At 34.8% G+C, this 26,322-nt stretch overlaps 1 protein-coding gene across 1 annotated transcript in view; it reads right to left on the bottom strand.

The window, feature by feature from the left end:
* The window catches only part of FBXO15 (F-box protein 15), a 69,809-nt gene that overhangs the window by 38,543 nt on the left and 4,944 nt on the right, over nucleotides 1-26,322 (bottom strand). Inside the window, exons 3-4 of the mRNA XM_044667146.1 lie at nucleotides 21,777-21,881; nucleotides 5,203-5,445 (exon numbers count right to left, since the gene is read on the bottom strand). Of these exons, the coding sequence (XP_044523081.1) occupies nucleotides 5,203-5,445; nucleotides 21,777-21,881 (348 nt within the window). The remainder of the gene's footprint in view (nucleotides 1-5,202; nucleotides 5,446-21,776; nucleotides 21,882-26,322) is intronic.

Genomic DNA, 26,322 nt, shown 5'->3' on the forward strand with positions numbered 1-26,322 from the left:
ATTTTGAGTATAAAATTTTCCCCCTCCCTCTCCTCTACAACCATGAGAAGGCAAGCAATTTGCTACAAATTATATATGTGTAGTCATGCAAAACACATTTCCATAATGTGCTATGTTGCAAAAAAACAAAGAAAAAGGAAAAGAAAAATATTAAAAGTTTTCAAAGTATGCCTTCATCTGCCTTCCAAGTCCATCAGTTTTTTTTTCTCCCCTGTGGAGGTGGATAGTATTTTTCATTTTAAGTCCTTCTTACTATTCTTGGATCATTGTATTGCTGAGAATAGCTGAGTCATTCACAGCTGATCATCCTAGTATTGCTGTTATTGTAAACAGTGTTCCCCTGGGTCTGCTCACTTCACTTTCCATCAGTTCACATAATTCTTCCCAGGTTTTAATGAAAGTGTACTGTTCATCATTTCTTTCACTACAATAGTATTCTATCACAACCATATATCACAATTTGTTCAGCCATTCTCCAATTGATGGATAGCCTTTGAATTTTCAATTCTTTGCCACCACAAAAAAAGAGTGGCTCTAAATATTTTTTACATGTGGGTTCTTTTTTTTTTAAGTCATTTTGGGATACAGATCTAGTTGTGTTATTGTTATATATATAAAGATATAGATATAGATATTGTGTTTTTGTACATAGTTCCAAATTATTTTCAAAATGGCTGGATCAGTTCACAACTCCGCCAACAAAGTATTAATGTCCCATTTTTCCCACATCCCTCCAACATTTGTCATTTTTCTTTTCTGTCATATTAGCCAAACTTATACGTCTGAGGCAGTACCTTCAGAGCTGGTTTAATTTGCATTTTTCTAATCAATAGTAATTTAGAGTATTTTTCATATGCTGATGGATGGCTTTTATTTCTTCTTCTGAAAACTGCATGTTTACATTCTTTAGCCATAACCAATTGAGGAATGACTTGTATTCTTATAAATTTGACTCTGTTTTCTATGTTTGAGAAATGAAGCCTTTATCAGAGAAATTTGTTATATTATTTTTGCTGTTTTCTGCTTCCTAAGTTTGACAGCATTGGTTTTGTTTGTGCAAATATTTTTTAATTTAATGTAATCAAAATTATTCATTTTCTATCCTATAATAGTCAATTTTTTTATGAAGGTGCCATGTACACTTGAGAAAAAAGTATACTCCTTTCTATTTTCCTTCATTTTTCTCCATAGGTCTATTATATCTAATTTTAAAAAAAAACTCTATCTTCTTAACTTTTTTTTTCTTTATTTGTGGTTAGATTTATCTAGTTCTGAGACAGAAAAATTGAAATCCCCCATTAATATATCTTTACTGTCAATTTCCTCATTTAACCTTTCCTTTAAGAAGCTGGATGCTATGCCACTTGGTACATATATATTTTAGTACTGATAATACTTTATTGTCTACGGTACCTTTTAGCAAAATGTAGTTCCCCTGTTTATCTCATTTAATTAGATCCACTTTTGCTCTTGCTTTGTCTGAAATCATGTCTGCTATCTCTGCTTTTTTTTAAACCTCAGCTAAAGCATAACAGATTCTGCTCTACCCTCTAACTTTTACTCTGAGTATCTCTCTGTTTCAAATGTATTTCTTATAAACAATAGACTGTTGGTTTCTGGTTTTTAAATCCATTCTGCTAACAACCATTTTGTGGATGAGTTCATCCCATTTACATTCAAAGTTATGATTATTGTGTATTTCTCTCCATCTTACTTTTTTCTCTGCTTATTGCTCTCTTTTTACCCTATCACTTCTTAAAAGTCTATTTTGCTTTTAACCATTGCTTTTCTTAATCTACCCTTCCAGCGCTTCCCTTACCTTCCTATTTCTTTGTAGGGTAAGATAGATTTCTATATCCAGTGCAGTGTGTATGTTATTCCCTCTTTGAGACAATTCCAATGAGAGCAGATTCAAGTATTGTCCGTTCCACCACACCCTCATCTTCTCTTCTATTATAAAAATTCTTCCCTTTGTGCCTCTTTTATATGAGATAATTTTCCCCATTCTACCAATCCCTTCCTCCTTCTCCCAGTGCATCCCTCTTTCTCATCTTAATTTTATTTTTTTGAAATCATCCCCTCATAATCAACTCACACCCATGCCCTCTCTGTCTTTCTCTGTCTTTCTGCCTCTCTGTCTCTCTCTCTGTCTCTCTCTCTGTCTCTCTCTCTCTCTCTCTCTCTCTCTCTCTCTATATATATATATATATATATATATACATACATATATATTCCCCTTTTAATGATAATGATAAAGTTCTTAAAAGTTATAAGTATCATCTTTATACAGAGAAATGTAAAGAGTTTTTTATTGAATCTCATAAGATTTCTCTTGTTTATCTCTTAATGCTTCTCTTGAGTCATATTTGAAAGTTAAATTTTCTATTCAGCTCTGATCTTTTCATCAGGAATACTTAAAAGCTCTCATGTTTCTAATCATGCAGGTGGAGAAGGCAGTTGGGCCTTTATTGCCAATCTTATATTACCCACACTTCCCCCTATAGAATATGACATTCTTATTAGCACCTTTGCAATAGGCCAAATGACAACTCCTAAGTCTTAAAACAAACAAACAAAAAAAACCTTACCTCCCATCTTAGAATCACACACTGTATTGGTTCCAAAGCAGAAGAGTGATAAGGCCAGGGCAATGGGGGTTAAGTGACTTGCCCAGGGTCACATAGCTAGGTGTCTGAAGTCAAATTTGAACCCAGGACCTCCCATCTCTAGGCCTAATTCTCAATCCACTGAGTCACCCAGCTACCCCTAACTCTTAATGACTCTAAATGAATTAGTTGCTTTATAGATACCCATTGGTGTGTCCTAGGAATTCAGTAAATCAGTCTAAGATAATCTGCCAGTTTAGATCATTTTAACCTTTTTGTGTCATGAACACCTTTTAGCAGTCTAGTGAAGTTTTAAAAGCATAAAATAAAATACAGGATTACTAAGGAAACCAATTGTATTGAAATATAGCTATCAACTAAAAGCTAGAAAAACTTTTTTACAGCAAGTGTCTAATAAAGGTCTCATTTCCTAAATATATAGAGAACTGAGTCATGACAAAAAAAGGAAAATGACAAATGTTGGAGGGGATGTGGAAAAATTGGGACTCTAATGCACTGTCAGTGGAGTTGTGAGTTGATCTAACCATTCTGGAGAGAAAATTGGAACTATGGCCTTAAGTCTATAAAACTGCATATAACCTTTGATCTAGCAATACCAATATTAAGTCTGTATCCCAAAGAGATCCAAAAGAGGGGGAAAGGATCTATCTCTATAAAAATGTTTATAGCCGCTCTTTTTGTGGTGACAAACAAATGGAAATTAAGGGGATGCCTGTCAACTGGGGAATGGCTGAACAAGTTGTGGTATATGATTGTAATGGAATACTAATGTGCTATAAGAAAAATAAGCAAGATGATTAGAGAAAAACCTGGGAAGACTTACATGAACTGATGGCAAAGTGAGGTGAACAGAACCAAGAAACTAATAAACACAGGGACTGCAATATTATAAGATGAACAGCTATAAATAACTCAACTATTCTCAGCAATATAATAATCCAAGACAATTTCAAAGGAATTGTGATGAAAATGCTATCTACCTCCAGAGAAAAAACTGATATAGAGTCTGAACACAGATCAAAGCATACTATTTTTCACTTTATTTTTTTCATGAGTTTTTTTACATGAGTGTTCTACTACAATATGACCAACACTGGAAATATGTTTTGCTTGACTACAAGGGTTTATTCTGATTAAATTGCTTCCTATCTCAGGGAAGAGTGGTGAGAAAGGAGGGAGGGAGAGAATTTGAATGCAAAATTTTGGGAAATGAATGCTGAAAATAGTTTTTGTATGCAATTGGAAAAAATACTATGTTGAAATAAATAAAAAAGAAATCTAGCTATCAAAATATCAAAAGGGCTAAGTTCACAGGCCCATCCTAAACACTATCCACAAATCCCTTAGAGGTCTTTGAAACCAAAAATTTTTTTAAAACCCCTGGTACAGACACGGTTGGAAAGACTCAAAGAATTCTGGAATAACAGGGGTATACCCTAAGAAAATCTGTGTTGACTACCTTTGGGCTACTATGAGTGCTTTAAATCCAAAGTAGAAACTAAGTTTGAACTCCTGTCCCCATGAAAGTTTGGCAAATTTTCCTTTTAAAGGCATAGGGGAGAGAAGGGGCAGTTAGGTGGTTTAGTGGATTGAGAGACAGGCCTAGAAATGGGAGGTCCCAGGCCTCAGACACTTCTTAGCTGTGTGATCCTGGGCAAGTCACTTAACCCCCATGGCCTAACCCTTACTACTTTTCTACCTTGGAACCAATGCACAGTATTTATTCTAAGATGGAAGGAAAGAGTTTTTATTATTTTTTTTTTAAAAAGTCCTAGGACCATCCTCAAAATTGGTTGCCTGAGGGAACTATGAGCTCAAGCTGCTTCCTCATGACCTTGGCACAAAAGAAAAACAACTTTCAGGCACTCTTCCTGATGCTTAGCTGCTGGACCATAATGGACCAGTTAGGTAAGGGAATTTTGCTGAACTGAATAAATGTGAGGAGACTTTAATAGCTACCTTCATTGAATATCCTTTTGCTATGACTAAACTTCCTTTTAATTTCTGACTGATCTACAAGTGTCTCATTTGTCCTAATATCCATCTTAAATTACTGAAAGTCTACCTCAATCAGGCCCAGCCTAGAATACTGTGGTTTTTGTATTTCTTCATAGGATTCTATGTATCCTTTATCCCTTCTGTATTGTCTGTGTAATGAAATAACATCCTCTGCCTTAAATGCATTTGTTATTTAGTTTCTCTTACCCATATCTGTATAAATCTACAAATGGACTATACATAAACTATATTTGGAGGTTTCCTAGAATAAAGCCTGGAGTGAGTTATAAAAAGTCAAAAACAGACATTGAAATTTTAGAGTGGCCCCTAATATCAGATATCCAGTCCATGTAAGTCAAGAGTTTTAGGCACCTTGAGCCATGGGTTATATCTTAAAAAAAAAAAAACAGTACACTGCTAATATCTCTACAAAACATTTGATTGGCCTATATTAAACACCCTTTAAAAAGATTTACATTATTTACATAGTATTTCACAAAATTCAAAATCAACCACTAAATACTCACACTCATACTATGGGATAGAACTATGAATCTCACCCTAAGTTGTTGCTTACCTGAGGGCTTCTTTGGTCTTCACTGGCAGACCTGTGTATGGATTTACAGGTTTGAGAAGCTGAGTTACAGCTGTTTTACCAGCTGCTATTTGTTTCACAATATATTTTTTCTTCCAGTACCCAGTTTCCTTGTCATGAAGTGATGCTTGGCTCAAAGATGCAGCTGTCTTTTCTACTGTATTCACTTCCCAGTTTGATCTCTTAGGAGAAAAAGAAGCGGAGTAGATTCTGAACCAAATAAAACTAGGGAAAAATAAAGAGAATAAATGTTAAGTTCCCCTTTCCTATTAGTATTGATAATTAAAAGCAAGGAAGCCCTGTCATGCTAAAAATGATTGAGAACCAAGAACAAATCCACAATAATTAAGTCAGCTCAGATATTCATGAAGTCATAATTTTAAAAGTAAAAAGATCTTTAGATATTTTCTGATCTAATCCCCTGATTTTCTTAGGTGATAAAACTAAGGCCTAAAGAAGTGACTTACCCAAGGTCACACAAACAAAACAGTAGCAAAGGCAGAATTTTAACTCAGTTCCTCTTATTCCAAATCCAACACTCTTTCCACTAATCGCAATTAATGTCTCCAGTGAATGAGTAAGCATTATTAAAGCACCCATAAACACAAAATAAAAATTTTCCAAAGTCCAAGAATAAACCAAGAAACACACCTCCCTCTCCCCACACAATCCAGAAAATTTTTGTTTTTGTTAAGTTCCCCTGCTTTTTTCATTCACCTCTTCAGTACAAACCAACAACTCTTTTTTCTTCAATATTATGATAATTTACATCCTAACATATTATAGCAAAATATTTAGCTCTTCAAGGTGCTTACATTTAACAGGGGAGACTTGTTTACCTATGGATATACCAAACGACAGAGACAGTCAAGCGGTTCAGTGGATTGAAATCTAGGTCAAGAGACAGGAGGGCCTGGGTTCAAATCAAGCACTTCTCAGCTGTGTGACCTTGGGTAAGTATTTAAACTCCATTGCCTAGCCCCTACCACTCTTCTGCCTTAGAACCAATACATAGTATTGACTCTAAGAAGGGAAGGTAAAGGTTTTTATTTTTTTAAAAGAAAGCTATACAAAGCACATATACACATTAAAATAAGGTAATCTTTGAAGGGAAAGTAGTACTTGGGGGTATCATGATAGGCCTCCTATAGCAGGAAATTCTTGATGTAAGTCTTGAAGAAAAGTATGAATTCTAGGAGGCAGAAGTGAGGAAAGAAAACATTTCATACATGGAGGGAAAATAGTGCAAAAGCATGGCACAACATGTACAAAAAACAACCAGGACTGTGGAGAATGTTAGAAGAGAGGAATGTCTAATGTAACGACAGTCATTTATTACACTAAGTAGACTAGAAAAGTAAAAAGAGGCCAGGTAGTGAAGAGTTAAATGACAAATATAGACATTTGTATTTGATCCTAGAGAAAACATGGAGCCACTGAATTTTACCGAATAGGGTGGATTATGTTCAGACCTGTATATCACCAAAATCCCTTTAGCAGTTGTGTGGAGGATGGACTGGTAAAGGAAAGAGATTTGAAGCAGAAAGACCAAATTAAAAGCTACTACAACTGTTCCAGGAAAGAGGTGAAAGGCAGCACTAAATAGTGGAAAGGAGCCCTGGATTCAGAGTGAGAATAAACTAAGGTTTTGGATTGTTCCTTTGATGCTAACTTCTCTGAGCTTCAAACAACTTTCTAAAACTTAATAACTAACTTTTTGCAAAAGTCGTTATCTACACTAGTGGAAGGAGTTCCCAACCCTGATGAAATCATACATCACAACCTAATTAAAAACAAAAAAAAAAGTGTTAAAAGAAATTGATATTCTGCATTTAAAAAAAGAGGAGTAACTTTAGTAGGTACACAGAGATGAATTCATAGAACATCATTTTTCTTAGTACCAATGTCAGTTATGGTCTTAGCAATATGTTTTGCTTTATTAAGACATAAATTATCACAATATTGAAGAAAAAAGAATTGTTGGTTTGTGCTGAGCATGTAAAGGAAAAAAGCAAAAGAACAGAAGAAAACAAAGAAAATTTTCTACCATTTGTGATGAGGGGAGAGGACCTGATTCTTGGTTAATTCCTGGGCTTGGGAGAAATGTTGTGTTTTTATTAAAAAGATAAACTACTTTAGATTACAAATATTTTTTAAATGAAGCACATTCATCAACAACCATTGGAGATGCTCAACAAATGTTTAATTAAGTTGAAATCATAAACTGCTACCTGTCTGGTTTTTTGTTGTTGTTTTTTTTCTGGCAAGGAAACTTTCCACTAAGTTAAGCAACTCATCTATGCTTTAGTCATAGAAAATTTTTTGCAAAACTGAGAGTTTAAATGACTTTTCCATGGTTCCATATCTACTACATTTCAGAAGGAAGACTAACTCAGACAGCAAGACTGTTCCTCTATCCATTACAATATACCATTCTCTCTTAGATTCTTTACTTTCTTAAAATGATTTCTAAAAGCTTAATCAGGGGGCAGAGAGGTAGCACATGCCAAGCCTGGAGGCTGAAGGACCTAAGTTCAAATCTGGTCTTAGATATTTCCTAGCTATATGACCCTGGGGAAGTTACTTAACCACAACTGCCTTGCCCTTACCATTCTTCTGCCTTAGAATCAAGACTAATCAATTCTAAGACAGAAGGTAAAACTTTATTTTTAAAAAAAATTTTAATCATCCCCCAACTAGCTTCTGTTTTTTGTTTCTTTGTTTGTTTGTCTTTTGTAACTCTGAAAACTATATATGTTAGAATTTGGCTTCTCTTGGTTCTATGACCTTCAGATACACAAAAAATCAGATGACAAAAATGATTAATGGGAAAAATTACATATTCATGAGTTGGGTTTTTTCCTTTTTTTTATAATTTCTTTTCTAAAGATAAGTAATTCATTAATCTACTTGATGATCTGGAATCACCTAAAGTCCTCAAAATACAATATGTTTAGTTTACCATAACATAATGTGGCATCTTCTATACTCAATGTTTAATCTACTTCTCATGATTTGGCAAAAACAGAATGGAAACTACGACACCAATGCAACTATCAACAATTTGGAAATAGGTCTTGATCAATGACACACGTTAAAACCAGTGAAAATATGCATCAGCCATGGGAGGGGGGAGCTCAGGGGGTGAAGGGGAAAGTAAGAGCATGAATTATGTAACCATGTTAACTTTTCTAAAAAAATAAATATTAATAAATATTTTTTTAAAAATTTCAACAATATTTATCTGCATTTGTAGGAAAATTTCAAAAGTATTTAAAAGAAAATATATAAAATATATGCTTAAAGTACTAGAAATTAAAATAAATTCAATAAGCCTATCAATTGTGTACTACATTCACTTTGCTAGAGGAGAGAGATACAAAGACAAAAATGAAAAACAGTTTCTACCTTAAAAGAACAATCATTTTGTGACCAAACAAGGTTTCCACAATAAAGTTGTGGTGGTGGCTGCTTTAAAGGGGGGTACATTAGTTTCAAACTTTAATTTAATTTCTATTTCCTCTATAAAAATTCTATTCCCACATGATCCAATAGAAGTGATCATGGACTCCAGAAGGCTATGCTAGCCAAGCATAAGCCCTGGAAGTATCTACAATATTCTGAGCATAGTTGTTGTCTTATCGTTTTTCAGTTGTGTACAACTTGTCATTAACCCTGTTGGAGTTTTCTTGACAAAGATACTTAAGTAATATACTATTTCCTTCTCTAGCTCTTTTTACAGATAAGGAAACTGAGACAAAATAGGTTAAGTGACTTGCTCAGATTCACACAACTAATCAGTATCTGAGGCCAAATTTGAACTCAGGAAGAAGAGTCTTTCTGACTCCAGGCCCAGCACTCTATCCTCAGTGCCACTGGTATATGGTACCACAACAAATTCTATTTTCTAATTGAGGACCAACTTACCTTAATAAGGAAAGGCTCATGATGAAAGGTATGGGAAGTTCTCACTATGTGATATAAGTCTAGGCCATATGAAACAAAATTAAAATGTGTAACAATCCTAAACCATCTATAGCTCCCTTCTGCTGTGTTAATGGTAAAAAAAAAATGAATGCAGGGTTAAGAATCATGCACATCTTCAAAAATTCTAAAACTGTTCACTTAACTATTGCTCTTAATAGGTGATCTTCATTCAATAATCAATAGCTTAATACTGTACTTGAGGAAATTAGCCAAATATATATTAGCATTCTATACATGAAACCAGATGGCATAAAAAAGGATACTCTAAATGGAAGAATGGACCAGGGAGATAACTCTGAACAATGACACATTAAATATCAAGAGGAATAAGGTTGAAAGAAAGTTATGCTGGCTTAACATTCACCAGCATTATGATAGATATCCTGCATAAAATCTAAACTGAAGAGAGATTTCCTATCATGATACTCCAAATGTTTCCATTTACATACTGGGCTAATTATATCAAACCCCAAAATAGCAAAAGGCCTCCTCTGTGAAATCCATATTTATTCAAAAAGAAGTAGCCCAGATCAATGGAATAGGTTAAGAAATCAATACATGGTAATTAATGACAATAGTAATCTACTGTTCAATAAACCCAAAAATCCAAGCTATTGGGGGAAGAATTCACAATCTGACAAAAACTACTAGGAAAAATTAATAACAATATACAGAAACTAGGCATACACCATCATCTCATATCAGACACCAAGATAAAATCAAACTGGATACCTGATCTAGAAAAAGGTGGATATCATAAGCAAATTAGGGTAACATAAAAGAGTTTACCTGTCAGACCTATGGATAAGAACAGAATTTATGATCAAACAAGATACAGAAGACATTATGAAAAATGAAATATATTTTATTACATTAAATTAAAAAGATTCTATATAAACAAAACCAATACAACCAAGACTAGAAGGGAAACAAACTGGGAAAAATTTCCATAGCAAATATCTCTGACAAAGGCCTAATTTCTCAAATACATAGATAATAGAGCCAAACTTATAAGAATACAAAGCACTCCCCAATTGATAAACTGTCAAAGGTTAGGGACAGATAGTTCTCAGATGAAGAAATTATAACTAACTACAGTCATATGAGAAAATGCTCCAAATCACTACTGATTAGAGAAATGCAAAAAACAACTCTGAGATAACACCTCATACCTATCAGAATGGCTACTAAGACTGAAAAGGAAAATGATTAATGTTTGAGGGAATATAGGAAAATTGGGATACTAATGCACCATTGGTGGAACTGTGAACTGATAAGACCATTCTGGAGATTAATATGTACCAAAACCACAAAATTACATATCTTTTGACCCAGCAACACCACTATGGAGTCCATATCCCAAATATATCAGAGATGGGGGAAAGGACTTACTTGCACGAAAATATTTTCTAGCAGCTATTAACACTATTTTTGTAATGACAAAGAATTGGAAACCGAGAGTAACTGTCAATTGGGGAATGGGTAACAAGTTGTGATATATGGTTGTAATACAATAATTCCATAAGAAAAGATGAAGATTAGTTCAGAAAAACCTAGAAAGACTAATATGAACTGAAGCAAAGTGAAATGAGAAGAATGAGAACAGTATATACAGGAACAGGAATACCGTCTGATAATTGTCTGTGAAGAACAAAAGTATTACCCACAAAAAAAAAGGTTCCAAGAATAAAAAGAAATGAACACCATCCACAGCCAAAGAAGGAACTGTTGGAAACTTGTTAGAGGTCAAATCACACTATCCTTCACTTTATTTCCTTCATGAGTTTTTTCTTGTATATATGATATATGTCTATAGTCACAACATGGGAAATATGGAAATATGGATTGAATGAAAGTAGTGATATAAACTATATCAGGTTGAAGGAGATCTGAATCACAAAATAACAGAAAACAATTGTCAAAAACTGTTTCTAAAAGTAACTGAAAAAAATTCCTCACTCTCCTAATACCCTCCCTAAACAACCAAAAATAATTCTATAGAATCAATGCTAAAAGTAGCTAAAACAGACAGGAGTTGGGAATAAAGTTGAACAGCCAGAGAGAACTAGGGAGAAAGGTTTCTGACTTCTCTGGCCTCAGTCTCAATGCTGTAGGAGCTGGGGATAGGAACAGAACAAACAGAGTGAAATTAATAAGGTAACCCATGGGGTAAGGATTGGCAACCTCACCTTGATTGCTGAGCCCTAGAGTTTGCATTCCTGAGGATAGCACTGGCATCTACAAGCTGAGCACCCTGTGAGCATCTGTTTCTGCCTTGCCCTCAGCTCCAGAGACTCCCACTGGCCCACAGCTGAGAGGAAGGAGTAGATGCCACAGAGCCTACAGGTACCAGATTCTATGGGCAAGAACCCAAACCTTGTTACTAACAAACAAGGGAGTTTAGAAGTTAGAGGCACACAGACTAGACACCTGGGTGGTAGCAGTAGGATGGGAGGAGTGAGGAAGAATCAAGCATGGGTGAGTGTGATTTTTGAGGGACTGGGGCCCTGTCAGCTATGGTTACTTCCAGAAGAGTGTAGTCCCCGGCTGTTATCACAGGGGAAAGTAGACACCTTGCTTTCAGTTGAAATGACAGAACTGCCCATGGGCTATGGTTGGAAGCCCTGAGGAAAATCTTGATTACTGAGATTTGAGCTGGGGGACCAGGGACACATCTGACCCTGGTCTAAAAAAAAAAAAAACAAAACAGAATAACTAAATAAGGCCCATGAAAAAAACAAACACACAAAAATCCTGAAACCTGAAGTAATATATCCCAACAAACTAAGAACCTTTGGATTCCAACAAAAAGCCAATAATTGAGTCTATTGGCCTGGCAGCTGAAATTTAAAAAATAAATTAAAATGAACAAGCAAAGGAAAAAGACTTGAGATCAAGGTGTAATATAATGGAGGGAGTCTAAATAGTAACAGAATAGATCAGGAGGAGGCACGGTGGAAAAACTATCTCATAGAGAGGAGGAATGAGTGGAGGGAACTGCCACAGAGAAGGTGAGGAGAAGGTGGAGGGCTAGTAGTACTAGAGAACAACATACACAATGAGAAGGGTAAAAATCTTAACATACTGAGAAACAGGAGGGAAGGGGGATAAGATAAGGAAGGGACTGGAAGTCCCCTTGGGATACTAAGGGAATAAGTGAAGGAAGGGTATAAGAGAAAGGAGGAAAGGGAGACATAAAAGGAAAGGAAGTGAAGGATACCTAAAGTGGAGTACAAGTCAAGAAACGGGATAAGGTGAGGGAATGGGGGAGAGACTCTTAGGACAAAAGAGGGGAGGGATTTTTAGAATTGAACTCATATCAAGATGTTGCAGGGCAGAGTTGAAGGGATAAGGAATGGATTTTTGGAAAGGTAGATAGAATAGGAAAGGGACAAGGAAGGGACCTTTGGAAAAGTGGGGCAATTTGGAACTAGGAGGACAAGAGGAGAAGATAAAGGAGGATTTTGAGGAAGGGGTGTGAATTGGAGAGGTATTGGTCAAAGGAAATTGGACATCTGAGGAGAGATTGATAGAAAGGATGAGGTGAACAGAGCGAGGAGGGAAACAGATGGAAGTAAATAGCTAGTAATTGTGAACTGATTATAAATGGGATGAATTCACCTTTAGGAAGAAGAGACAAAACCAAGATCAGACAATATGTTGTTTATAAGAAACACACTGAAAATGAGAGCCACACAGCGAGGGAAGGTGAGGGGCTGGAGCAGAACATATTATGCCTCAGTTGATCTAAAGAAAGCAGAGGTATAAGTATGATCTCTGACAGAATTGGGGCTAAAATGAATATAATTGGAAGGGATGAAAATACTGTGTGGGGAGAAAGGGGCAAAGTGGGGCTTACTATGGATAATGAAGCATTATCAATATTGGACCTTTATGCAACCAGAGTTACAGCATCCAGATTTTTAAACAAATTACATGAGATACAGATAGAAATAGATAACAAAATATTAGTGGGGGTCTTTAATTTTCTCCTCTCAGAACAGATTAAATATAACCAAAAATAAGAAGTTAAGGAGATGAGTAGAAACTTAGATAAGTTAAATATTGCTAGATATCTGGACAGCCCCAACACACCTGTATGAGGTTATTTAGTAGATCTACTAATCTACTAAGTATTTAATTTTTAAAAATGAAAACATAAAAATAAATAAAATTTAATTTTTAAAAAAGAAAGTGGCCCAACTATCTATACTAGAAAAAAGAAAACAAAGGAATGAATGAAGAAGTACTATGCACTTATTTTATGGCAAATTCTATGGTTTACTATATGTGACAATCCTTGCTTTCAAGGAACTCACATTCTAATTGAGGGAAACAAAACAAATTACAGAGTTCAGCTACAGAGCAAATGAAATGGTCTGATGGTCCTTTATGTTTAATAGCAGAACAGACTACAATACCCATGGGTTCTCAGAATATATATCAGCAGGAAAGCTGCTACATCTTCACAGTCCTTCATCTTTCCAGGATTGTAGATGCTGAATTCCTGATCACTGAAGTGGTAAGAAAGGGCATTCTGAACACAGAAAGGGAACCAGATAGGCCTAACCTCATAACCATTTTGAAGAGAAAACTGGACTAAAAGATCAGAATACAGCAGGCATCCCAGACTTCCTCCTCTTTGAAAGTAGAGATGAGGGGGTTCACATCCAGTAAAAGGAAAAAGGAAGAGAAAACTGGCAGGAAGGTTGAGGAAAAGGGAAGAAGAAGAAAAATGCACATTGTTCAAATTAAAGCATTCAACTAGATAGATAGTACAATGCCTTACACTGTATACATACATACACTATTGTTTGCTACAAGTAGCAAAGTACAACACTCAACTATGAGAAAAATTTTCTAAAAATTTAGGCATAGAAGGCTTATTTTTTAAGTTGAGAAAATATAGATATTTAAAATCAAAAGCTAGTATTATTTGTAACAGGAAACACTAGCACCTGAAAAGAAGTAATCAGGAGAAAAGTAGAAATGAAAGAAAACAATACTTCAAGTTCTCAAATTATATTACAAAGCACTTACCAAAATATTTGATATCTATTTAAAATCAGAAAAGTAAATCAATAAATGGATAAGCAAATAAGAAAAACAAAACAACTCAATAATCACATATTTGCTTTAACACAATAAATTACTTTGGGAAATTCCCATTTAATAAAAACTGCTGAGAAAACTGGAAAAGAGTTTAGGAGAAATTAGATTTAGATTAACATTTTACAATATCTGCCACAATAAGCTCAAAATGAATCCTCAACTTAAATATAAAAGGTCACATCACCAGGAATGAAGAGAAAGTAAGACTGAATACCTTTCCTAACTCTGGCAAGAGGAAGAATCCTTAACTGAATAAAGGACAGAAAACATTACAGATAATAAAGAATTATATGAAAATTGAAAAACTTTTGCACAAACAAAATCTGTGCAGGAAAGAGGAAAAAAAGGAAACAATTTGGGGGGGTCTTTTTATTAAATCTCTTTGACAGGGGCTGCACACACAAAATTTATAGGGAATTAGCACAACTATATAAAGCAAAGACATTCCCCATTTAGATTATTAATGGAAATGAAGAATAATTCCCATAAGAACTAAAAATTACTAACTATAACAAATATTGTGCCAAATCACTAATAATTAAGAAATGAAAACCAACCCTGAGTTTTTACCTCACAATTATAAAATCTGAAAAAGATGATAAAATATAGAAAGTCAGTGTTGAAAGATCTATTGAAAGGCTGGCCATCATTACTAGTGATGATGGAACTGGGGAACTTGTTCAATCATTCTGTAAAGCAATTTGGAATCATGATCAAAAAATGATTAATATATCTAGATCATTTGACCCAGTGATCCTGCTGTTAGGCATATACTCCAGGAAACAAATTTTCAAAGTAGCACTTTTTTATAGTAGCAAAGAACCAGAAACAATGCACACATTAAAGTGGCAATGCTTAAAAAAACTATAGTCAATTAATGTAATGGAATATTACTGTACCATAAGTACTAATGTTTATGAAGAATTCAGAAAAGACAGGAAGGCTTATATGAAGTAAGCAGAATCAATATATAATAACTACAATAAAATAATTTTTTTCAAAGACTTAAATATCATATGGCTAACAATCAGTATTGAACCTGAAGATGAGCTCAGAAAATATACCTCCTTCCCTTTATTGAATGTGACAGATTATAGTTGTGGAATATTACATATACTGTCAGACATAGTTAATGTATTGGTTAGTTTTGCTACCCTGGTTTTTTTTCCCCTTTTTTATTTTTTAATGTTTGTTAAAAGGGTGGTTTACTGAATAGACTACGAAGAGGGATATATTTAGAAATTAATGTGATATAAAAATGAAAGGCATTGAGAAAATTTTCTTTGAAATTTTAAAATTTAAAATAAAATTTTAAAAACACAACGAGCTCAAAACAAGGAAAAAGAAAATGGCAAAACATATGATGGTTTTCTTTTGTGGACTATAAAACAGTAGCAATGACAACTTGTCCATGAGAATTGGGTATAAGCAAAATCATCAAGGTCAGACATAACAAAAAAGAAGAAGAAGTAGGCAGATTATAGTAATAAAAACAAAGGATAACCAAAAGAAAAATAACAAGGGTGCTATAATGGCAACCACTAAATAGTAAAAGAATCATTTGAAGACCTTGAGTACTTGGACAGTTCCTCTATTTAATATACATTAAGAAACAGACAACTATGGCAGATGAGAAAAATATGAAGGACTTGAGATCTGTTTAGGGAGAACAAGTTATCCCAACAGTGAAATCACAAATTTATCAAAGTACTAAAGGACCTCCACTATGGAGAAAAGAAAAAGGCTTTAAAGTTAAATAAAAAGAGATACTTGAGCAAAGACTCAAGAACCCAGAAAAACTAAAATGATGTGATATTTCCTTCTGTAAAATCTTTTTTTAAACCCTTACCATCTGTCTTAGAAACAATGCCGTGTATTGGTTCCAAGGTGGAAGAGTAGTAAGGGCTAGGCAATGAGGGTTAAGTAACTTGCCCAGGGTTACACAGCTAGGCAGTGTCTGAAGTCACATTTGAACCTAGGACCTCACATCTCTAGACCTTGGCTCTCAATCCACTGAGCCACCCAGCTGCCCCGTGTCAAATCTTTGAATCCAAGTGGAGCAGAGTAGAATTCTCTTTTCTTAGATATTTATTTTACAATTTGAAAAATGCAAGATTTATCTTTCTCATTTTTTTATACATAGGACCCAGCCCAAGAAAACGCTAACATAAAAACTAATCTTTTCAAAGGATTAGATAGTATTTAGATTTCTCCAAATAATTTGTTTCTAGTTAGAAATTCCAAAACTATTTCTCACAGTAGTCATTTTGTTCCATGATATCTGCCCATAATTACTCATTTTATTTTAGTTTTTAGTTTAAGTATTCCTGTTTGAATATCTACATTATTAGATGTAGGAAAAAATCATAACTAAAGGAGAGCAGTACACACTTCAGGTAATCTGACACCACTGCATCAGAATTCTTTATCTGTGCACTTTTCTATCTTTCTATAAAACCCTGTTCTAACTTTCTTCAAATCTGTTCACTCATCACTTGACCCTATTTAGAATGTTGTTTTGTTTTAGTGAGATCATTCCTCAATCCCAAATTTCCTATGTCAGCATTGCATAAACACTGCTGATTCTAGTTTTAACAAAAACTGCAAGTGTAAAACTTTAAAAAAAAAAAAGTGTATAAACTTTAGTGTATTACAATCTTTAGTATCAATACTATGTAAGTAGATCCAAAACACAAAATCAAAACTGATTTTCAACACATAAAATCTAAAATATAACTAGGAATAAGAGATAGGGACTAGACCTGTGATTTTATTGATAAAGGAACTCCCAGATGAAGATACTCTTTCAACTGATTCAAGTAAACATCTTGTCTGTACCTGAGAAATTAAGTGAAATCACTTAAACCCAAGTTCATACAACCAATAGCAAGAAGAACTTGAATCCAGATTTTCTTGATTCTAAAGTCAGCTCTCTATTCCCTATTCCTCAGTGCCTCTTATGAAATAAGTATTCTACAGTTTGCACAGTAGTTCTAGAATCCTTGAAAAGAATTCAAGGTGATTTGGGGTAAGCAAAGTATATGTGTGTGTGTGTGTGTGTGTGTGTATAAATATATATATATATATGTATACATATATATATATTCAATCTAATAATCAAGGCATAGTAAAACTTCAATTAGTAAATACTAACTTACCCTGCATACTTTAAAATACTTTAAAAGTTTACTATACTGCAGGTGGTGATTACAAGTAGTATCTGCATTTCCCAGATAAGGAAACTGAGGCTCAGAGAAATTAAGTGATCTACCTATTGTCAATCTGTTATCAAGCAAGCACCAGAGCCAGGACTCAAACCCAAGTCTCTTGGTTCCAAGTCCAATGCTCCTTACATTATACCATTCTATTAAGAAAATTTAAGATAAATTATGATAAATTAATCTTTCTGTCATCAGTATAATGTAAGCAAGGTTCCTAAAATAGTCACCCAGGTGAGGGGATGCCTGAAATCCTTCTAAAAATCTATTCCTTTGGATAAGGTATTGCCCTCCTCAAATGATTCTCCTTCAAAATGCAAGTAGTCTAGGATAGGCTGTTATATCAAAGTCAACTTAGAGTGATTCCACTAACTTATCTCCCTTCCTGAATAGAGCATCTAGGAGAGTTAAAAAAGTAAGAAGGGAGAGGGAAAGGAGGAGGAGAAGAGAGGGGAGGGGGAGGAAGAGGGAGAGAGGATGAAAAGTATGGAAAAATATGAGAAATGCTAAAAATAAAACTCATCTAGCCATGCCAGTAATCCCTGCTGCTAGAGGAAGCTAAATCTGCTGGGTCACTTGAACTTGAAAGTACTGATCTGAAGCAGGGCTAAAGCAGATCAAGTGCTCCAAATGCTCCAATTAAATTTGGTACCAATATAGTGAGACTCTAGGAGTGGCTGCCTAAGCAGGGGCAAGCAATCTCTGGTTAGAAAAATAGCAAGTGAAAACTTCTGTGCAGCTCTGTATTTGGAAGGAGCTCATCAGTCACTGCTATACTTTCAGCCTGGGTGAGATACAGAAACACAGTTCAAAAAATAAATTTAAATTTAAAAAATTAAAATAATATAAGCTTCATTTTATTTCATAAGATGTGTGGAAGACTGGGGGAAAATCTATATTGATCCAAAGATCAAACCCAGATGTTACTTTTAAAAAACTAAATTCTCAACATCAAGCATTCTTTTCATGATTTAACTTTTTTTCATGAAATCTTAGAGGTTATTTAGTCTACCCTATATACTTTACTACTAAATATGAAGTGGGGAAAATGTCAGTTAAAGATTCAAGATGGTTAACATTTTCCTGTACTGAGGATTATTCCACAGAATTTCACAAAAGATGTTACAAATATTTTATATATAAGGTCATATTTAAAAATTTTACCTCACCCAAAGGGAAGTGTCTCTAATAGAACTAGTAAGTCCTAAAGCACATATAAAGCTTTGTTTTGGAAAAAGAGGTTTAAAATATCAATATAGTATTTTTCTACATTGAAAAATCCTTTTTTTCCTACTCTAGGTATTTCTTAGAAATATCCATTGATTTGCTGATTCAGTTTGTCAACTAAATTCTTACAAAGACTGTAATACATTTTTTTAATCCTTACTTTTTGTCTTAGTAACAACTCTAAGGCATAAAAGTAAGGGCTAGGCAAATAGGGTTAAGTGACTTACCCAGGGTCACACAACTAGAAAGTGTCTGAGGTCAAATTTGAAACCAGGTCCTCCCCACTCTATCTAGGCCTAGCACTCTATCTACCGTGCCACCTAAATGCCCCTATATTATTAATCATCTTCTTTCTTAACTATACTAAAAAAAATGCACTTGGATTTTTAAAGTAAGATATGAATGCAGACATTTGAAATCACTCCAAGAGCTACATTTGACATTAGCCACTATTCAGTTTTAGGGTATTTGCTTTTTACACAGTTTCCTTAATTTCCAGAAATGACAAATGTGTACATAAAGAGAGGGAATAAGATTACCTACATATTCAACTAGTACAATCACAATTGAAGTGATTATCTATAAGGAAATTTTAATATATAATTAAGATTATTTAAAAACAATGATCTTTAATTATTAGAGATTTAGAACACCTTCTCATGTGCTTATTGATAGTTTTGATTTCTTTATCTGAAAATTGACTATTCATGTCCCTTGCCCATTTATCAATTGGGGAATGGCTTGATTTTTTTATACAATTGATTTAGCTCCTTGTATATTTGTGTAATTTAATTAGACCTCTGTCAGAATTTTTTGTTATAAAGATTTTTTCCCAGTTTGTTGTTTCCCTTCTGATTTTGGTTTCATTGTTTTTGTTTGTACAAAACCTTTTTAATTTAATATAATCAAAATTATTTATCTTACATTTTGTAATTTTTTCTAACTCTTGCTTGGTTTTAAAATCTTTCTTTTCCTAGAGATCTGACAAGTATACTATTCTGTGTTCACTTAATTTACTTACCGTTTCCTTCTTTATATTCAAGTCTTTCACCCATTATGAATTTATCTTGGTGCAGGGTGTGAGATGCTGATCTAAACCTAATCTTTCCCACATTGTTTTCCAATTTTCCCAGCAGTTTTTGTCAAATAGTGGATTTTTGTCCCAAAAATTGGGCTCTTTGGGTTTATCATACAATGTCTTGCTGACGTCACTTACCCCAAGTCTATTCCACTGATCCTCCCTTCTATCTCTTAATCAGTACCATATTGTTTTGATGAGGTATGAAACTCTCTGATTGGGTCAAGAAGGGATGCATTATATAAAGAAGGTAAATACCCTTCTGGGGACTCTAAATACCTGGGTGAATGTAAACAGTGTGTTATTTAGAATTTCTGGGGGTTCCATTTAAAAGTATTTGACAAACTTCCTGTGGACATGTGGGTGACTTTGAGACTACATTTCCCATGGTCCAGCTGGTTTCCTGTTTTGGATGACGTCTTCAAGGTAAAGCTCGTCTTTAAATATTGGGAAGTTGCTTTTAACTTCCTCTTTGATACCTGAGCGCACTCCCTGGGGAGGAAGAGGAATAGGGAAGGTATGGAACAAAATGGCCGAGGCGGCAATTTGAATTTTTTACAGGCACATGGTCGATTTATTCTATCAACATGGGCCTAAGTAAAATATTAGTTTTCCTCATAATATCAGCCTTCATCAATTTAAAAAATAACAACAGCTTAAAAGTCTTGAGATGGAGCCAGAAGAGCCACCAAGCTACAAGGGAACTAGTAATTCCCTTTGAACTTGGGGATAAAAGGGATAAAATTAAAAAGATATAAAAGGGAATGTATTCCCTTTACTTTTTCCCCTTCCCCAAATGACTCTGTTGGAGAGAGTGGACAAGTAGTAGAGAATGAATCCAGCTGGGAGCAGAGAAAATACCCTAAGGAACAAAAGATGTGGAGAAAAAGTCACCACCCACAGCAGGAGGCAGCTTCAAGGGGTATAACCCCTAGTGACAGGAAGAAGCACCAGCTATGGATTCAAGAAAGTACATTCTAGGAGTCTAATTGAGTGATTAATTCCTACCTTCTCCAACATCCCATATTCCATACATGTGCCAAACTCACTACCATTTTATTCCAAAAATTTTAGTCCACACACTTACTGAATCCATTTGTGGAAGTGTGCACCCCAAACTTTTAGGTGAATGTTCTAATTATACCACCTAATAAATGCTAATAAAGTTTACTGAGCTGTTAACTTGAAGGGCTCTGGTAGGTATTTGTAAACTACAGTAGCAGTAATAGAACTCAAAGGATTTTCCACAGATCCAGTTATAAAAGCCACCCCCTCTTTTGGGATCCAACTTTAAAATACAAATAAGAGTAGTCTCAAAGGAGTGTTAAAATATAAAAGGAGTTAAGTCTAAATCTCTTCTCTACTGCTTATTACCTATATAGCCTTGAATAAGTTATTTAACTTCTTCAGGCTTCAATTTCCTCATCTGTAAAATGAGGATTTAAGATAATTTTTAAAATGAAAAATCAAAAGATTAGAATAGGTCTTCCCACCTTAACTATCCCCACTCCAATTTGAACCTTACACCAGGGGGTCTTAAAAGATATAGAGAATGAGAATTGCTTTCCTGCAATTATGACTTTGCTCAGGCTTATTATCTAAGTGTGAAATACTCTTCCTAAGTTTACCTGACCCTAACTTATCCATCCTTAAAAGTTTAATTAAAATGCAACTTCCTGTATGAAGTATTCTTTGATACCTCTATATAGCAATGACAGTTTTCCCATCACTTTGGTGTCACGGGCATAACTTTGTTTTATGTCTCTAAAGTACTTAATTGGTATTGTGTAGCATGGCTACTTACCTGTGGCCTATCTCATTAGATTGACCGTGTAAAGATTATATATCCCCTAATACCTACCACAAGGTCCTTTATACACAATAGGTGATTAATAAAATATTACAACAATGAACTGTTAAACTTTTCTTCTTACTTGTCATTGGCCAAAGAATAGAAGCGCTTGTTCACACAGCCAATACACAAAAGGGTAACAGCATCCAAGTAAGAAAATATCTTCAGTAAGATCTCAGAGGGCATTCTGAGGAAAAAGTAGGGAGGGGAAGAAATATATGTTATCATCTGCAATTCAGCTTTCTCAGCTAAAAAAAAAAACCACCTAAGAATAATAATCATTCCCATCAACTGTAAATGAATGCAAAATTCAAGAAGAGAGGGAAGAAGTCTATTATGTGCAGGGCATTATACAGAGGATTTTACAAATATCTTATTTGGTCCTCACAACAACCGTGGTAAATAGATGCCATTATTATAACTATTTTATAGCTGATCAAAAACAGTATGACAGAGATTAAGTAATTTTCCCAGGCTCACACAGATAGTAAGTGTCTGAGGACAAATTTGAACTTGGGTCTTCTTGAATCCAAGCCCAGTGCTCTATCCACTTTGCCAACTAGCTGCCTTTAAAGGAAATTTGTATCATTGCTCTTTCTTGTTTTATTTATTGGAAAAAATCTTTCCTCATGAGTTTTTTTATAATTCAATGAAATAATCCAAAAGTATATCCTAAAAAACTATTTTTGTTAATGATAAACAAAATTCCAACTTTTACTTCTAGACCTTTGCCAAAACTCTCCCCATTAGTTCTTTCTTCTTTCCCTTAGAATTTCTCATTTTCTTCAAAGCTCAGATCAAGCATCATCTTCTTCATGAGAACTTTCCTGACCCCTTCCCCAGAAACATATCTTTGCCCAAGAAAATCATCTTGTATTTATTTTATACAAATTAATTACTCTACATAGTCTCCCCTAATTTACTCCTTTAAGGTAAGAACAATTTTTTTCTTTTTATTCCCAGTATGTAGCATAGTGCCTAGCACCCAACAAATTCTTCATAAATATCCAGACTCATTTTGGTACTTTTTAATCAGTATAATTTAGTATTTGTATCTCAGAGGATTTCAGAGAATCCTCTGGATAGGATACTACTGGTTTATATCAGGATTCATGGGATCATAAACTAGAAAACATATCTTTGTCTAATATGAAGAAAACTATGTTTAAAGTCTACTGGAAAATGATTTAGTATTTCCCCAATTTATGTGAAATCACATTAGTTACAGAGATCATAGACTTACCATTTGACAATCTTACCTTTCAAACCACATTCATCCATTTTTAACTTAATCCTCCTCAAGAGTAACCCCCAAACCTTTCAGATGACTTTCTTGATTCTTCAATGTGAAATCAGGTTCCTGCAAGGTTTGCTGAAGTGTTTTTAAGCATTCACTTGCCTAAGGAAAATATTTGGGCCTGAAGCTCTCCCAAGGTCCCTCCAGATAGATAGATCCTAGGATTCTGAGAAATATTACAACAATCTTATGACAGCCTATAGGGATCCTGACTTTAAGGACCACAGGAACAAGTTCAGCAAACCTTAAACAGAAGGATAAATACAAAATGGAAAAAGAAAACTACTAGGCAAGACACATTCTAACCAAAATTAAAAGATTTCCCTAATAATTCAACCTATTGTGATACAAAAGGGGAAAAATGTGGATGGATTTTCTTAAATCTTAATTATTACAGGAAATCGGCTGTCTGTGGTTTTGTTTTGCTTTTTTAAGGGCAGGGAAACTAAGAATATACAATTGGTGCCAGCTGTGTTTTCACAGAATGTCTGAGATGGAAAGAAACCCAGACACTATTGTCAGGGAATTTTCTCAACCAGGAGGACTGGAACTTCTTTGTAGAAAAGTATTCATTAGAGAGAGTAGGATACCTGTCAGTTAAAGACAGGTGGCCAAACTATAAGCAAAGAAAGGTATTAGCATGCTAGGGAAACTGCTGACCACAGCTCCAATAGCCTAGAGTACAGATTTAGTTTTTATAATTTTCTAGGCCTGCTTAGTGTTCAGAGCCAATCAGGCAGGGTTTGTTATCAGGATGAGAATATATATCTTGTTTCAGAGGAGAAGACAAGGAAAGATAACAAACACTTTTATAATTGTGAAAAAATTCCTTTTAGGCAAAACTTCGGGAATAAGATAATCATTTCTATAAGACTGCAGGTGTCTGTTATCCAAGGGCAATAAATAATTTTTAAAACAATGAATGAGACTAACCTCTTTACATAATTATATAAAATTTTTATTTCTCCTTACTTTCTACTATTATTCTACAAGAAAGTTAGGGGATTTCTACATTGTTAGCATATCAATATGTCATTAGTGATTGCAGTTCCTATTTTTCTCCTCTCTAGTTCTACCCTTAACTGCATTAGTACTATCATCTGCTCAAAATTCTTCAACAGTTCTTTGCTGACTATTGAGAGTATTTTAAAATTCCCTTGCTTGGCATTCAAGACTCTCAACAATCTAAAGCCATTCTAGATTGTTCCTCTCAAGATCTTCTATGCTCTAACTAAAATGAACATACCACTCTCCATAGAGTACGCTCATTCTCTTTGCTGTGTGTGACATGGAGTTGGTCTGGGCTGTCAAAGATTATGACAATAAAGGGCAAGATTTGGAAAGCTCTACCAGCTGGAAGAGTTTTAAGTAAGAGTTTACTGACAGCTTAGATGTCTTTCATCTAAGAACCAATTTAGCTAAAATTCACTGATGCTTATCACTAGGTTGAATGGAGTAATGGATTTTTCAAACATTTTTCTTGGACCCACAATAACAAAACCACATTTCCTTGAAGAACTGAAACATTTTTCTTAATGTGCTCTAGAATAAGTACTCCTGTCTACTAGCAAATAAAGCTGAAAAAGGCTCAGTATTTTTTGTTATTGTGTCTGAACTATGACTTAGTTCATTGGTAGAGAAACTGTTAGTGATGAAATTCCCTCTACCAATGTATATCAGCAACTATTTGGTAATTTATGTTCTTAAAGAGTTACCTGGTACCCTGAGAAATTAAGTGATTTGCCCAGAGACATGTAGCTATTATGTGTCAGAGGAAGCATTTAAATTCAGGTTTTCCTCAAACTTCTAAGTACCTCCTACTGAGCAAAATTACCCTGTATTTACTTTATATAGACTTATATGTGAACATGCTGTTTACCATCCAATAATACAGAAGCACCTTGTGCAGGTGGGAGTCTCTGGCTCTCTTTGCTCTGCTCACTTGACTGAAAGAATCCTTTTCTTTTCCCTCTCTTTTTGATTATTATTAAAGTCTTATATATTTTTAAATACTAGGAGTATTTATTCATTTTTACTCCTACAATTTTTTGGCAACCATGAAGGGATTTCAGAACTAAAGGAACCAGGTTTCTTCTCCTGCCATGGTTGTCCCTCTTCCCTCTCCCTTCCAGAAACCCTTCAGAACTTTCCCAAACTCACTGCCTACAACTGCCCACCAGGAGAGCCAGACAGCTGGGCCTCTCTCTCTCCCAGAGGCTGTTCCTGCTAACTCTTTCTGCTGCTTGTTTGCTGTTACTGCTACTGGTAAGCTTTAAACTCCCTGTCCCCAACTCCAGCCCAGCAGAGGGGAATCCCTTACCAGACAGCTGGTTAGCTCCTAGACCAGGGGTCAGCAACCTTTTTGGCCATGAGAGCCATAAATGCCACATTTTTTAAAATGTAATTTCGTGAGAGCCATACAGTGCTCACAGTGCACGCTCCTGTAACAGTGCGCACTCCTGTAACAGCACCTGAAAAAAAAATTGACTTTATGGCTCCTGCAGAAAGAGCCATACATTGCTGACCCCTATCCTAGACCATGCATGGGATGCTTGTCCTCCCTCCCAACTCCTTTTTCACCCACCCCAGCTTGCTTCCTATAACTTTCTTATAGCTAAAATCTTTTCCCACTCCACCTAAGAGGTGCCCTTGTCTCTAAAACCAGCTCAAAATCCTTGCCTTAAAAACCGCCTCAACCCTGCCTTTGTAGCCAGATTTTCCATACTCCCACCTCCACAACCTTGAGGTCAAAGACTTTCATTTTTGTCTTTGTAATCCTACAATCTGGCAGAGTGCTTGCCATATAGCAGACATACAGAACTATAGTTGTTGACTGACTGCTGACTCTAAAGCCCTTCTCTATTCATTAGATGCCACACTCTCATCAGTGAATTAGGTATCCATTTGCCACTATAGAAAGTTTTTTTTTTTCTTAGCATTTGACAGAGATTCACTTTACTTAGAATGTTTAAACTTCATTAGACTGAACCTCAATGACACAGTTAAAAGGAAACAAAATTCTCTTCCCCAGAAAAGCTTCAGAGTCAGAGATAGTAAATGATTTATGAAATAATATATTTTAATCATTACTATAGGAAAGATATGTTGTGTATCTGTATATTTATACATGTTAATAATACATACATATAAAATGCATATTTAACATACCAATACTTCAATGGAACTGTGATTTCATTACTATGACTATTTCCTCCAAAAAATTGTAGACTGATTTTATCCCATTCATGCTTATCCTTGTATAAATTCTGCATAAATGACCTAGCCAAGATACATCTAGTTATCCCTTCCCCTAGGTTAGTGATGGCAAACC

The sequence above is a fragment of the Gracilinanus agilis genome, chromosome 1 (genome assembly GCF_016433145.1).
Source record: "Gracilinanus agilis isolate LMUSP501 chromosome 1, AgileGrace, whole genome shotgun sequence".
Taxonomy (NCBI): domain Eukaryota; kingdom Metazoa; phylum Chordata; class Mammalia; order Didelphimorphia; family Didelphidae; genus Gracilinanus; species Gracilinanus agilis.